Raw genomic sequence first — 16,012 nt, 5'->3', positions numbered from 1 at the left:
GGCGATTCGTCCAGTCAGAAACTGGCTCTGGCGATTCGTCCAATCAGGAACCGGCTCTGGCGATTCGTCCAATCAGAAACTGGCTCTGGCGATTCGTCCAGTCAGAAACTGGCTCTGGCGATTCGTCCAATCAGAAACTGGCTCTGGCGATTCGTCCAATCAGAAACTGGCTCTGGTGGTTCGTCCAATCTGGAACTGGCTCTGGTGGATCGTCCAATCTGGAACTGGCTCTGGGGGTTTGTCCAATCAGAAACTGGCTCTGGTGGTTCGTCCAATCTGGAACTGGCTCTGGGGGTTTGTCCAATCAGGAACCGGCTCTGGCGGTTGGTCCAATCAGAAACTGGCTCTGGTGGTTCGTCCAATCTGGAACTGGCTCTGGTGGTTCGTCCAATCAGAAACTGGCTCTGGTGGTTCGTCCAATCTGGAACTGGCTCTGGGGGTTCGTCCAATCAGGAACCGGCTCTGGCGGTTGGTCCAATCAGAAACTGGCTCTGGTGGTTCGTCCAATCAGAAACTGGCTCTGGTGGTTCGTCCAATCAGAAACTGGCTCTGGGGGTTCGTCCAATCAGGAACTGGCTCTGGGGGTTCGTCCAATCAGAAACTGGCTCTGGCGATTCGTCCAATCAGAAACTGGCTCTGGTGGTTCGTCCAATCTGGAACTGGCTCTGGTGGTTCGTCCAATCAGAAACTGGCTCTGGGGGTTCGTCCAATCAGGAACTGGCTCTGGCGGTTCGTCCAATCAGGAAACAGTTTTCATCGTTGCACACGACTGTGTCCAAGTTTCAGCCGTCCATCTGTTGATTTGAAGAGCTTGTTGGCGTCCGCCTTGTTCATTATGTCTTCTTTGTACCACAGCATGATGCTGCCACCTCCATGCTTGACAGTTGGTCTGACAGCCTCACATCAACTCGTCCTAACATACTTCCTGTCATTTTCTGTTTGGACACTCTGGAAGGTCTCTTGTCTCATCTGACTTCTCTACGGAAGACATTTGTGTTGTCCATGTGGACAGCTGCAGGTCTCAGATGGTGTAAAACTGTCTCCATTGTGGACAGGGACACTGGTGCCCCAGCAGTTTCTGGTTCCTGTCACCTGAAGCTTCATCAGGAGACAGTTCTTCAACAGGAAGTTAGGCCTTGATCTCCATGAAGTAAACACGATTTATTTGACCATATACAGATATACTGTATGTGAGCTTGTATGTCTCGGGACATTCTGGAAAATGCTCAAATAAATAATCCAAATGATGAATGGATGGAAACATCTGAGCACAGCTGGACCTGGTTAAACATGAGTTTATTGTTGTTTGTTTGTTTGTTTGTTGGAGGTCAGACGACTCGATCAGGTCCCTGACAGTTGAAGGAACGTGTTCGATTGGATATCTCCATACGTGTCAGCTGTCCCCGCTCTCCTGCAGCTGGATTGATGAGTCATCGTCAGGCTGATGTTTGTCTGCGTCCAGTGGGATGAATGAACGCAGCCGGGGATGGATTCATGGCAGCCAATCAGGAGCCAGACAAATGACCACCTACCACCAACACGACGCCTTCAAACACATCCTAGATCAGTATTTAAGAGGAGAACGTCAGAAGCATGAAGATGTTCTCTGAACTGTAGAGGTAAATTTAAACGGCACAGTATTAGCCTGCGGTGGGGCCTCGTGGTCTGTGCTTTTATAGTTTTTACAGTTTCCCTATTTAAAGATGAGCATCAGACAAACACGTAGTCTTTGAGCAAACTGAACATTGAAGGTGAGGAAACAGTGTCATGTGTACATTTCACCAAACAAAGAGCTGAATTATAGATTGATCAGCACAAACTGTTCAGTGTGTTCATGTGAGGTCTGCACATCTGGAACAGGTTTTCACAGGTTAAATATCGATTTGCAGCAAATCAACCGTGAGCCGTTGATGCCAGGAGGTGCTCAGGTCACAGAGGAGCAGGTCTGAAGGTTTTACAGGAACGTTGAGCTGAAAGCAGCTCACGACTGATCGTCTGCCACTTATTACTTCAAATACTAAAGAGCTGAGGTCAGGACTCACGGAAACACGTAAACAGTTCGTCACATCAAATATGATCTAAAAATAATCCACTATTTCCTTTTTTACATTAAAAGATTCTTAAAAGGTCCCATTAAAATATTCCCCTGCAATAAGAGGCGGATCTACAAAACATCTACAACACTGTGGCTCCATTCACACTGTGGGAGGAAAATAAAATAAAAATCATACAAATAAAATAAACAGATCATCTTCTGATCCAAACACGCACGAGCCTGATGCGTTTAAAACGCAGCAAATCAGTTTCTCTGGACTCAATTTAAAAAAACAAGCAACAAAGAAAAGAAACCCTCTCCATCCTATTGACAGGCAAGGTGGCATCTCTCCCATCCACACCCTGCACGCAGCGCGCATGCGCGCCGCGGCAAACAAAGGACCAGGCGATGGAGCGACGGAGGAAGAAAGTTCTGCGGGCTGCAGGAAACACGCACGTCGATGCAGCAAGAGGAAGAATCAAATCTGTGTTCGATTACAGCCGGGGGGGGCGGGGGGGGGGGGGGGGGGGGGGGGGGGGGGGTGTTCAGGTGCAGCTCTATCACCACCCAACGCCCCCTCCCCCCTCCTCCTGCTCCTCGTTGCAAAAAAAGGAGGTGATATTAATAATTCATCTGCATCGTGACATAATGTGGAGGAGAATCAGCGCGAGCTGCTTTCAGCCTTGTTTCAGGATGTTCAGCTGAGGAGTGTCAAATCACCCCCCCCCCACACACACACACACACCCCCCTCACCCCCAGCTCTTCACCCCAGCCTGCAGAAAGCTCTTTTTAAAAGCTCTACAGTAATAAAACACAGAAATATTCAATAAATCAGCAACAAACCGTGCGTGTGAGGAGAAGCGCGTCTTTTCTTTGATTAAAGAGTAAAAACCAGAATCTGTGCGAGCGCGTGCTGCCCACACTGACGGAACACACCCCTTTTTCAGCTCGTGCACACATTAGAGCAATAACTAAATCAAAAAACACCTTTAATTCGGGTTTTTGTTCATTTGCAGCCTTTTTTCTTCACAACTTGCGTTTTTTGAATCTCTGGGTGTTTTGTCTCAGCCGCGCGCCGCGTGCGCACAAAAAGCAGACAAAACCAAACGGAGAAAAGATCTGGAAACAAGCAGCAGCAGCAGCAGCAGCAGCAGCTGCAGCAGCAGCAGCTGCAGGATGGAGGCTCTTACCTGCGCACTGAAGCTCCTGACGCGGCGGTGCGTGTGTGTGTGCGGCTCCCCCTGCGCGCTCCGCGGCTTCTGCCTGCTCCGCCGTGCAGCTCCAGCGCCAAGACCCTCCGCCTGCGCGCACACGCATGCACTGGGGGCGTGCACGCGCGAGCATTGTGCAGAAGCACAATCTACCAACGTCCACACGAGGAAGAGGATTTTTATTTATTCGTTTTATCAGTGATCTGATTTTACTCAGGGACAAAACGATTCGGTTCGTTCGCGGTGGTTCTGTTTGGACTGTCAGAAATATTCAGAACATTTTAATTAATGTCTTCAGATTTGGACAGTTCTGTCTCGGGGGGGACAAACAGCGTGTCCTTTCTGTTTCCACTCGTGAGGATTTGTTTGTTTGTGGAGGGAAACATTTCCTCTTCACTGATGTCTGGATGGAAACGCACGTTTTCTCCGTGCATGTTTTACTGAACCCCCTCCTGGCTCCTCATCAGTGTTTTGTTGCCTTCGTGCGCCCCCTGCTGTCCACTGCACCACCTCGACACAGAGTGAACCTGTTGTTCAGCGGACGCACCTGTTGTTGCCTCCAGCTCCTGCAACGTGTCCGATCCTCAGCTTCAGGCTGCTCAGTTCATGTGTTCAGAGTAAAACCAGTCTGTTTAACTGGCTGTTGCTCCTCCTGTACACAGAATGTGAATAATTTCAGCTCAGGCAGGGATTAACAGATTATACACGTTAGATTACAGGAGCGCGCGTGCTTCACCGCCCAACGTGGAGGAAAATGTTTAATTTGAAGATTTTCCATGTTTCTCTAGAGGAGTTCCGCAGTTTGACACCAGGGGGGAGTGTCTGAAAGGAGATGCTCCTGAGGTGAAGCAGCTTGAGCAGGAGGTGCAGACCTCCCTCTCCTCTGCCACCTCCTTCAGCTCTTCTGGGAGGACTCAAGGTGTTCCCAGTCCAGCTGAGAGGTTCTCCAGGGTCTTCAGCGGGGCCTCCTCCCAGTCGGACTTTTTTATTCTTCATTCAACCTTTATTTATCAGCTTAGTCTCATTGAGGCACAAGGACTCAAGAGAGACCTGGGGGGGGTTACAGACCTGCCTGGAAAACCTGGAGGCCTCCAGGGAGCATCCTTACACCTGAACCACGGCGGCTGCCTCCGCTGGACGTGGAGGAGCAGCGGTTCTCCTCCGAGTCTCTCCTGAACCTGAAGGGAGAGAAAACTCACGTAGACCTCCTGGATCCACAATCTGGAATAGAATAGAATTGATTGCCATTTGCACAGATACATTAGTATGAGCACAAGAAAAGTAAAAGTTTATAAAAAGATTAAAAAATAAAGATAAAATCGACAACAATGAACACAATTAAAACAAATTAAAAATGGTCTAATTGCAGTTCAGATGCTGCACATTTATCACGTTTTGTGTTGCTGCAATCTGGTTCTTCTGGTCACCACCCAGAGTTTGTGACCACAGGTGAAGGTAGAACGTGGACCGACCAGTACACAAAGCTTCTGCTAACAGCTCAGCTCTCTTTTCACCACAACAGACCAGCACAGACTCCACAATACTGCTGAAGCTGTAATGTAAACCATGAGGATGGTAACACAAGGGAGTCCTGGAAACAAACAAAGTAAAGATCTCAGACAGACACAGATGAACAGAACTCAGATGGAACTGAAGTCAAACAGGAAGCAGAAACGTACGACACAAAGAACTCTACAAAATAAAACAGGAAACAAGGTTCTAGTTGAACATCAAAGATCTCAGCTCCTCGTAAATCTGTAAGAAAAGTCTCCAGAGTTCTTCCAGTAAATATCAAACTTCTTTAGTTTTTGAAGCTCTCGCACAACTTACCTGTCTCACTTTACAAAGTTCATATAGTTTTAGTTTCACTTTAAAATAAAAAAAGTTATTTACCTTAAAGTTTTTAATGAATCCCTAAAAAGGTTCTGCTTAAAAACTGCTCAGTTTTTGAAAACCACCTCAGAAACTTTGAAGAATTGTCGTCGTTCACTAAAACTTAGATTTTACTCTGCACCGCTCAATGATCAGTTCATTGATCGGAAAGACCCCCCCCCCCCCCCCACACACACACACACACACACACACACACACTGTCTTCCTGTCCACAGGAAGTGGATTTGGTTCAGATCAGTTTGTTCTGGAAGTGGCTGTGACCCGACTCCCCCTCCTGACCCTTCAGAACCCCAACATGCTGATAAGACTGGGTTCATCCAGCCCAGTTGGGCTCAGTGGACCCAAACTGGGAGCTTTAAACAACCTTTGAAACAGGAAGTGTTAAAGAGCCACAACCAGGTCCATGTGGTCCATTTTTAAACAAAGGCTCAAATCAAGTTCTTCACCAGGTTTTTATTCTTCCTGGTGACGTTGGATCAGTTGATGTTTGTCTGCAGCTCTTCTGGGTTCACAGGAACGGGTTTGGATCATTAAAGGAGCTGCGGTGACTCGTTAGATTCATGGTTTTATTGTTCCGAGCTGACGCAGGGAAACCAACCGAACTGAAACGTTTACTGCTTCATTTTGAGAGCAGATTTGACCTTTTCTTTCTTCTCCGTTCACGAAGGCATCCTTCACACGTTTCCTGGACTTCTCGAGGAGACTTCAGGTCTTCTCTGAGACGTCTGGAGGTCACTTAACGGCATCAACCATCAGTCTTGTTGAACAACTTTAACATGGTTCACTTTTCCAGCTGAATTTAGTCGTTGCACACAGAATGTTGAGTGCACTTCAAACGTTGAAGACAAAGCTCGTTGCAGCTTCAGCCAGATGTTTCTTCTGGTTTCACTTTAATCTTTAAAAACTGTTTGGAACGTTGTTTGAAAGCTGCTCCGTTTTAGAGCTTTAAGAAGGAGATTCTGTCACGTTGTAATAAATATGATGTTTCTTCTGAGGAGACGTTCAAATGAACGTTCAGGAGCTGAAAGTGGAGCAGATTTAAACCAACTCTGCAGCTTTTCAAGCCGAGTAAAGAGCCACTGGAAACAGCTGATGAACAGGTGACGGTTAACTGAAACGTCACTTGTGTAAAACAATGATTGAGTTTTAAAGTTTTGTCACCGTGTTGCAGCGCGTCGAGGTGATTAACGGAGAAATGAGGCCACCGCTGACATTAGGCTGTTTGGTAAAACTTGTATTTTTTAAAGTATTTCATGTTTTCCGAGTATTTCTCCGGTTAAAACCTACAGATGTGACCTAACAGCTGAAGAGCTGGCTCAGTCTTTCACTAAGGTCAGCTCCTACCAGCAGAAATCCTTGACCTCAAAGGTCAGGAGGCGGAGCTACAAGAAGACTAATGTAGTTTTTTTTTTAAAGATGGGTGGAGCTTCACCTCAATGCAGTTGGACCCTGAATCCTCTGAGATTACAGGGACTGGAGGTCTGACCTCTGTCAGCAGCTGCAGGTCACAGGTCAAATGTCACTCAGGTGATGCTGGGCAGACAGGTGAGCCGAGAGCGAGGCTGTGTGCAGCAAACAGTTCTCAGCTTGTGTTTCCTCATAATTAAAGATTATTTCTAATATAACTAAAGTAATCTGAATGTTAGTGCAGGAACCGCTTCCGAAAATAAAACACTTGTTCCTGTTTTAGTCCTAGTTAATGTTATTAGTTGTTAATCATGAAACAGTTAGTGCTAAAAACAGGCTTTACACGAATAATAAATACAACAAAGTCTTTAAAAAACACTCACCTCTTCAGATTCACTTCTTTTATTTGTGCTCTGTTTCAACAAACGGCTGAAGTTTGATTTATTGATTATTGAAGGCATAGATGGAGCTGCAACATGTTGGTTTTTAAATATTCATAGTAAAATGTGTGTCTTTAAGACAAAACAAATGTTTTTAAAAAACTAAACCAAACTCTGAGCAGAGCTTTGGTTCTAGATGCTCAAATAACACGACTCAGGCACAAATATGACTTTACTGCTAAAACATGAAACGGACGAATCAAAGTGGGCAGACCATGCCGAGCTCTGACGGCTCGTCTGCTTTAACGAATCCTTGTGAAAACGTGTTCTTCTGTTTTTGTTGTTCGTGCCAAAATAAAACTCCAGAAATTAAACCATCATTTACATAATTATTACCAGCAGCTGCTTTTATTTCTATCTTTATCTCTCTCAATGGTTGTTAGTCAATAATTTAATTCCTTATTCATTCAACCTTTATTTATCAGGTTAGTTTCATTGAGACGGATGTTTGAAGCCACTTAGAGAGGTCAAAGGTCGAGAGCTTCAAATCTTTTTACAAGATGTTCCAGGAAACAGGAGCGGAGTAGGAGAAGGTCCTTTTGTCTAGTTCAGTCCTCACTGAGGGAACGCTGCAGGTAATGATGTCCTGAGAGCGCACGCTGTAGCTGCACTCACACAGAGACATGTAGGAGGAGATGTATGAAGGCAGCAGACCAGGAAGTGATTTAAAGATGAAAATGTACCAGTGGGAGAGTCTGTGTGAAGTTAATGGTGTCCAGTTAACCAGTGAATACTGGGTGCAGTGGTGGGTACGGTAGTTACAGCCAGTTATGAATCTTAGTGCACCATGATAGACAGCATCCAACATCTGCAGCATCCAACATCTGCAGGGTTCTTGTAGGAGCGTTCATGTAAATAATGTCACCGTAATCAATGGAGGGAAGGAAAGTCACAGATACAAGGCGTTTTCCAGCATTCAGGGTTAGACAGGATTTGTTTCTGAAAAAGAAACCCAGTTTAACTTTCAGTTTCTTTACCAAGTTTTCCTCATGGAGCTTAAAAGAGAGATGTGAGTCGACCAAGATACACAAATATTTATAGGAATCAACAAACTCAATAGGAGCACCATTCAAATATAAAATCAAAGGAAGAACTTCTGGTATGGACTTCTTGTTTGAAAAAAGCATCCCTTTGGTTTTGTCGGCATTTAGGACAAGTTTGAGGAGAAACAAATCAGTCTGGATGATGTTGAATGCAGATTTCAAAGCTGGAAAGCCTTAGCAACTGTTTTAGCTCGACAATAAACAACTGTGTCATCAGCATAGAAATGTATGGATGCATTAGGGATGTTTTTACCTACATTATGTATGTAGATTGTAAAGAGGGTGGGTCCTAAGACTGAGCCTTGTGGTACACCATTGTTGGCTGTTAAATAACTGGAGGAAGTACCATTATGTTGAACACATTGCCTCTGGTCTGAAAGATAGTTAGAGAACCAACCAATGGTGTGTTCTGAGAAACCGATTTCTGAGAGTTTATGACACAAGATGTTCTGATCCACAGTGTCAGAATCTTTAGACAGGTCTAAGAAAAGTGCAGCACAATAATCCTTAGCATCCAGTGCTTCAACAACGTCATTAAGAACCTTCAGTGAAGCAGTGGTTGTGCTGTGTTGTTTCCTGAAACCAGATTGATGTGGAGGTAAGATGTTAAATGAGTCCAGGTCATTTTTGATTTGAGAGTTTATCAGTTTTTCTAGAACCTTGGCTAAAATGCAGAGTTTAGAGATTGGCCGATAGTTTCAAGATTAAATAATAAAAAAAATTGGACAGTTTATGTCTGAAAAATGTTTTTTTTGCATTTAACACAAACACAGATCGTTAGAATTTTAGAAATATTTAAAGGGATTTTTGTTTTTTAGGGATCACATTTATAATGTTGATTGTAGAAAAGTGAAATTTTTTTTAAGAAAGTATTTAAATCTAGTTATTGATAATCCTGTTTTGTGATTATGTGATACATTGGCTTGCCATACAGTCTTAAGATCTGGTCCTCCAGCCGCGGGCAGGAGTTACCATCTTTCTGCAGCTCCTGATCCACATGTTGACAGCAGGAGGAGTGCGTGAGGCAGGAGCAGGAGGAGCAGCAGGGAGCGGAGCAGGAGGAGGAGCAGGGGGCGGAGCAGGGGGCGGAGCTTCAGGATCGTCGTCAGCAGTGTGTGAGAGTCTCTGAGCGTCTCCGAAGTTTCACCGGCTTCTCAGTTCTTCTCCTGTTACTGCTGTCGGCTCCACAAACAAACCACAAACAAACAAACAAACAACAAACAAACAAACAGGGAGCTCCGCGGAGCCAGGCAGCCGAGCCGCGGGGGGAGCAGGCTCAGCTCGGGGGGAGGACTGTCCCTCCGGATGAAGAACCCACGAGACAAAGACCGAGTCCTCCGTCCATCCTGAGCCCACCTGGAAGCTGCGTCACGTGGTCTTACCTGCACATGGTCTCCATGCAGCCAGTCCTGGGGGGTTAAATTCAAGAGGACGGGATGGACAACTTCTTCACGGAGGTAAGATCTCAGATCCACGGACACGCAGGAGCTTCAAACTAAACGCGATTTTATTCACAGTAACGTGCACATAAACGTGCACAGTGAGGAGGGCTCATCAGGTGTTTTACCTGAGACAAAAGTTCTGTTGGTGCTGGACCCGAACGTGCAGGCTCCGTGGTCCGGGGGGGTCCCTGCGGGTCCCACAGGGTCTGTGGTATTTCCGGACCTTTTTTCTGGTTTCCTCCAGGAAGGAAAAGTTCTGCAGAGTTATTAATAGATGTTTGAACTTGAGTCTCGGGTGGTTCTGGTCCTCCTGCAGCTCCTGGTGAGCTGGACTCCTGCTGGTTCTGAGGTTCTGGTTGTAGAACCTTCAGCTGATGTTTCTGAAGAACTCAGGCCACAAATCAAACGCGCATCTCACAAAAATCATTCATGTCCAGCTTTAAACGAGGCCTTCAGCTCAGACTGGGTGTACCTGAGGTTCTACTGGACCTCAAACGGTTCTTCACGTTTTGTTTAGTTTGAGACCAGGAGGCGGTTCTGTGTCAGGGAGAGTTCTTCTCGACCTGTCCGTATATTTGGACACATCTGGTTGTTTTCCTTCACACTGGTTCTGTTTGGTGTGTGAACCAGTTTGTCTCTGACTCAGTGGGTTTACAGCACCAGTAACCACACCTTGGTGTGACCAGCACCAGTAACCACACCTTGGTGTGACCAGCACCAGTAACCACACCTTGGAGTGATGATGTCATCCAGGTAGAGTCCTCAGGGTGTTTATATGGCAGGTTACATTTCTCTAACAGATTGCAATGGAAGCGATTTTCAAACTGGTTTTTTCTCGTGTGGTGCTGGTGGAACAGTTGGTCGTTGGTGCTCGGGTCTTTTCAAACCCAGTGGGGCTTTTCAGTGGAATCAAAGGTCAAAGGTCACAAGCCTGAGTGGGTCGTAAAGGTGCCGGTGTGAGTCCCTGTTGCAGAGGAACCCTGGGCCGGTCTTCAGACCTCTGTTCTTCAGCTCTGAGAGGAGCCGGGTTTTCCTCTGAACCCAGAGCGGCTGAAGCTCACAGGGGCTCAGATGTCAGCCAGAGGGTCGCAGCCGAAACAAAGAGCCCACTCTTTAAGGAAAAGACCGTTTGAGAGGAAGTAAAGGGGACGTTAACGGAGAGGTTTGGTGTTTCTGCCCTGGACAGTTTGGACGAGGCGCTCGGTGACTGAAGAACAGCAGATCTGTGGTTCTGTTACTGGTCTGTGGTTCTGGTACTGGTCTGGTTCACGTCTTTAAGTCCAACAATTATATATACCCACTTTTGTTGTTTCATCTCAGCTGCAGCCCTCAGACTCTGAAAACGTGACTCAACACGACCACTGCAAGCACGTCAGTTGTAGAAGGGAAGAGGAACTAATCACCGGATGTTCATCCTGATGCACGCTCAGAGATGTTCATTCCTCTATAACAGTGGTCTGCAACCTGCGGCTCTCGAGCCACCCCTGCTCTAAAATATTCAGCTTGTTTGTGTAAATGTTTATAAATCACTCACTTTGAGATTCCTTTTGATTCCATGCGTTTTTTGACACATAACTTGTTCAGTTTCAACAGTTCAAGTATCAAAACGTTCGGCTCCTTCAGCACATTCCTGCTCTGACTTTAGGTATTTGTGCAGTTTTACCTTTTTGAGATATTTAGCTGTGTCGGCCATGTTTTCCTCATTGAAAATGAATGGAGCTCTCTCCACGTCCTTCAAAGCCTTCAGCTGTTTACAACCTTTCACTGCTCATTTCAGCTGCTGTTCTGGTTCAGCTTTTTTCTGCTAATATCAGATTCTTTCAGCTCTTTCTGCTAATTTAAGCTATTTTTATTTTTTCAGCTACTTATCTGCTGATTTCAGCTTTTTTGGCTACTTTTGGTTTTATTTTGCTAATTTGAGCTTCTTTCTGCTCCGCTCAGCCTTTCCTACACAGGTCTTCCCTCTTTTCTTCTGCTGATTTCAACAAACATAGCTGTTCAGATTCATCTCACATTAACAGTTTAGCGCTGAAACCTTTCAGCTGGGTTCAGCTTCTTCAGCATCCTTCAGCTATAAGCAGTCAGGCTGTATTTTCAGAGGAAAGGCCGTCTCTTCTCGTGGTTCTGAAGATCCAGATCCGGCCTCCCATCGTTCAGTACCCCAGTTGCAGGATGTGAAATGTTAAAGGAGCGTTAGAAGAAGAAGCCTCGGTGACCCGAGAGCGTGAAGACGTCCTGCGTTAAAAGCAGCAGCTTTGAAGAATGTGTGAGTTTTTCCACTCGGACCTCTGGGTCTCCGCTCAGCAGAACCGGGTTCAAAGAGTTGGGGGAGGAGTGTGATGACGACACACTTCGGCTGTTTGTTTGACAAGAAGTGAAGTCTCTTCTTTCACTGAATGTTGTCTTGAAAGGACACACGGGGACATTGTCCTCAACGTACGGAGACACAAACGTGTCCACAATGACGCGTCCTTCAGCAGGAGGTTCCTCGTCTCTAATTACCGAGCTGCAGCCAAAACAGTCTGGACCAGAGTCAGAGCAGGAGCTAAAAATAGTCGAGACACAAACCCAGCCGAGTTTTCATGAGCCGAACATTTGATGGAACGAGGACCAGTTTGACCGTCAGAGCTGGAGGGGACGCTGGACTCAGAGGACGACCTGAGCTTCAGACTATTTCCTGCTCAGAGCAGAATCTGAGACTTTCTGTGATGTTTCTGCCAACACGACCTCTTTAAACCAAAACAGAATAAAACAAAGAACTCAGAGCTGATGAACGCAGCTGTTTGCCAACGAGCACTCTGGAGGCAGGCGATACAACCAGCAACCTGTGGCTGACCCTGATTGGTCCGCTCTGGTTTGGTTGTGTCCAGGGGCCGTGGGCAGGCGGTTGGTCCGCTCTCTGGAGCTGCAGCGTGTTTGCACAGCGGAGTCGGTTGGTGTGTTTTTGTTTGAAATGAAGGGCGAGGCAGGCGTCACGTTTCCACCAATCAGAGCGCAGCTCTGCCTCAGGTGTGTGTTTGCAGTGCTCACAGCGTTGGTGACTGTAAATAAATTCTGCAACAAAAGACAAGGTGCTCTGTCTGGTTTGGTGTTTGGGTTCCAGTTTAGCCCAGTATGAGTCAGAATTCAGGGGTTTGGTGAGGATTTCTAAGTTTCTAGTCCCAGTAGGCCGAGCCGTGTTGCAGTTAGAAAACAAACGGCGAGCGAGCAGGAACCATGAGGAGCCGACGCCTGAGAGCTGCAGTCAAACCACACAGACGCTCTGCTGCCAGAACCTGAGCTGACCCGGCCCAGAAGCTTTTACTGTTCCACACAGCCTCGGCTGCTTTTCTCATTAAAAGTGTAAAAAGTACCGGTCCGGTCATGGATGTTGATCGGCTCGCCGCCACAAAGGCAGCACCATTTTACAGCCAGACGTTTAATGATGGCTTCCACCAGAAGTTTCTGCTCCCTCCCACCGTTTCTCCACGGCTCGTTTCAGGGTTGAAACATGACACCTGTGGAGCAGCCGGAGAGCCGACAGGAATTTAAACCGTTTGCAGATTCGTCGTTCCGAGGCGCCAAAGATGGACTCCGGTCGTCCTCGTAGGACGGCTGTGAAACACAAGCCGCTGAATTCCTGCTGGTTTCGTGTCCTCGGGAGTTCCTGGATCACCTCGACCTGGAGTCTGAAGAATGTTCACACACAAATGTGACATGTTGTTGTTGCGTCCAAACGTCTGTGTTTAATGTCGGGAAAATACCGTCACACATTTTTATTCAAATCCAAAAAGGTTAAGTCAGGTCCTCTGGACTTGGTTGACGGGCCTCATGAGTCTGAGGCCCGTCATGAACTCAGTCCTGTAAACGGCACCTTCTCAAAGTGGATAAACCAGTTTGCTGGAGACCTCCAGTAATCTAACGATCGACCGTTAGTGCCCTGATGGCTCCTTGCTCAAACATTTCTTGTTTGTGTCCTGCTCCACTGCTGGTTTTACATAAAACACACAAACAGGATGAAGAGACACTTTAAGGTTTTGGGTTATTCAACAGACCCGATCTAGACCATCGGCCATATTTGCTACAGTCACGGGCGGTAAAAAAAAATCCAGACTACAAAAACATTTTCTGTGAATGCCGAACGACTTCGCTGACGTTTGTGGAAGAAGTCATAAAGTTGGGTTTTGAAAAAACAAGAAAACAACAAGTAAAATCAAACAGACGCTGAAATGATCAAAACTGTAGCTGAAGCTAAAATGAGCAAAATAACTAAAATGAGCAAAACTGGAGCTATAAGCAACGTATGCTAGTTGCAATGTGGTTGCTAAAAGTAGCAAAACTGTTGCTAAAGCTAAAATGAGCCAAACAGATGTTAAAGTTGACAGAGCTGTTAGTAGCTAAAAAAAGGCTAAATCAAAAAATCAACTAAAGGGACTGAAATTAGCAACGCTGCAGCTATAAGCTAAGCTTGCTAGTAGCAAAATTAAAGCTAAAAGTAAAAGACAGTCGCTGAAGCAGATTTTAAAAGTAATTTCATTCACGAGTCTTTTGAAAAGTGTAAAAGTTGTAAAAAACAAAAGTTTTAGCTCGTTACTCCCTATGAGCTGAACGTTTTAATTAGGGAAGCACAATATTATCAGCATGGTATCGGACGATATTGGCGATAAAGTTAAATATCGGACATTCCATCAAAATAACTCACCAACATAAAAGGTGCTGTTTTTTAAATCTATATTATAAATTCATACAGTGTTACATCATTTTCAGCCCCCTCTTTGGCCTCTGCATTTGGTAACAGGCCAAAATGACAAAGACCACGCAGAATAATGTGTTTTAATTCCACAGCAGAGAAAGCTCTGAAGTCTCTGTAAGTCGGTCTAGGTACAAATATCTATTGATTATCGGCCAAATAAGTTTTAACACATGATCATATCAGATATCGACCCAAAATCCAGTACCGTGCATCTCTAGTTTTAATCATTAAATGGTTAAAACAGCTCATGGGACTGAAGTGAATGCTGACTCAGACCATTAGAGGCTGAAGTTTACTGGTTCCTGTGGATCCCATCGAGTCACCGATGCTAAAATACAACCACAGAAAAATAAACAGTTTATTTTACAAAACTAAAGAGTCGCCCAAGAACTGTTGAGCAAACCAGGAAAACGCCGAGCCAGCAACACGTATCTGACGCTGCTCAATCCTCCATGTCTAACTTTCTGCCTGCAGCTAACCTTAAACTGGTTCGGCTGCTCCGCAGGAGGACGAGCCGAAGGCCGGCCGGGACTGTGGGAAACCAAACAAAGTGTCAGGGCTGCCGGTCCGGACCAAGGCCTGCTCTGGAACTGTTTATTTAGAGTCTCTGTGGCCTTTAAAGCTCACTTCTGTTGGTGGGCTTTTTTATTAGCTGCAGCTGAAACTGATAATTCTGCTGAAGCTTCCGTGTGGAGGTTTAGCTGCTGATGTTCAGAAACCAGTTCAACCAGCGATGGATACATGAAGTTTATTTATTGTCCATAAATATGTTTTTCATGCAGCAGTCTGTTCAGTTCTGCAGTGATGATAGAAATCGTGACGGCGTGTGATTTATTGATTCGGGCCTGAAGCAGATCAGATTCTTCTCCGAGCTGCAGTTTATTAAAACATGAACTTTGTTTTATTGTCTCTGTTTCAATAAGGAAGATCTCCTGTACCAACAGTTAACGAGTCTCTGAAGGTCGTGGCACGTTCCTGGTGAATCTCACGGTTCTTTAAAAGTTAGTTCTGGTGTTGTACTGAATTACCCACCCAGGCCATTATTGGTAAAAGGCGAACTGTGTGTGTGCTGCCCGCAGATGTGCCTGCTTTTTATTCAGCTCAGGCCGAGGTGCAGCTGACGGGGACTTTTTAAATCGTGGTAAAGACGAGTTGTCTGACGGATTAATTGGTGTCAGTTCTGCCCTGAAGGCCCGGCACTGGCAGGAACCACTTCCTGTTTCTGTCCGATTCATTAATTCATTCCACCTTTATTTATACAAGTTAGTTCCACCGAGTCACGAGGACTCATTTACAAGACAGAGCTGTTTAAATCAAAGGTTTCTAATCAACGATTGAACTGAAGTGCTAACCGCCGTCCTTTGGGGGGGGTCGTGTGTTTGTAGGTCAGTCCATGGTCGGGATGCCATGAAGGCAGCCATGTGGATGGATGTCTGCACTAAGGTCGCCGGGGGAGAGGAGGGGGGGAGAAGCTTGTTTCGTTAAATGTTTTGACTCTGAACACGTCAGTGTGAAGATTAGAGCCCAAGGATGAGCGTTTATTAGTTCTGGCTCTTTCAGCTCCTTCACAGCTTGTCGATCAGCAGCTTGTTGACCAGCAGTTTGTTGATCAGCAGCTTATTGATCAGCAGCTTGTTGACCAGCAGTTTGTTGATCAGCAGCTTGTTGATCAGCAGCTTGTTGACCAGCAGCTTGTTGATCAGCAGCTTGTTGATCAGCAGCTTGTTGATCAGCAGCTTGTTGACCAGCAGCTTGTTGACTAGCAGCTTGTTGATCAGCAGCTTGTTGACCAGCAGCTTGTTAACCAG

General features: G+C 45.9%; 2 protein-coding genes across 2 annotated transcripts in view; one reads left to right on the top strand and one right to left on the bottom strand.

The window, feature by feature from the left end:
• The window catches only part of basp1 (brain abundant, membrane attached signal protein 1), a 41,065-nt gene extending 37,686 nt beyond the window's left edge, over positions 1–3,379 (bottom strand). The window contains exon 1 of the mRNA XM_037682444.1: positions 3,227–3,379. The gene's annotated coding sequence lies outside the window, so the exon portion shown is untranslated. The remainder of the gene's footprint in view (positions 1–3,226) is intronic.
• Positions 3,380–9,354: 5,975 nt separating this feature from the next.
• Positions 9,355–16,012, top strand: part of myo10 (myosin X) — a 106,207-nt gene continuing 99,549 nt past the window's right edge. The window contains exon 1 of the mRNA XM_037682443.1: positions 9,355–9,487. Within this exon, the coding sequence (XP_037538371.1) occupies positions 9,467–9,487 (21 nt within the window). The 5' untranslated portion in view covers positions 9,355–9,466. The remainder of the gene's footprint in view (positions 9,488–16,012) is intronic.

Source organism: Nematolebias whitei, chromosome 9 (genome assembly GCF_014905685.2).
Source record: "Nematolebias whitei isolate Nwh7 chromosome 9, NemWhi1, whole genome shotgun sequence".
In the NCBI taxonomy this organism is placed as follows: Eukaryota; Metazoa; Chordata; class Actinopteri; order Cyprinodontiformes; family Rivulidae; genus Nematolebias; species Nematolebias whitei.
This window is presented reverse-complemented; position numbering and strand designations above follow the sequence as displayed.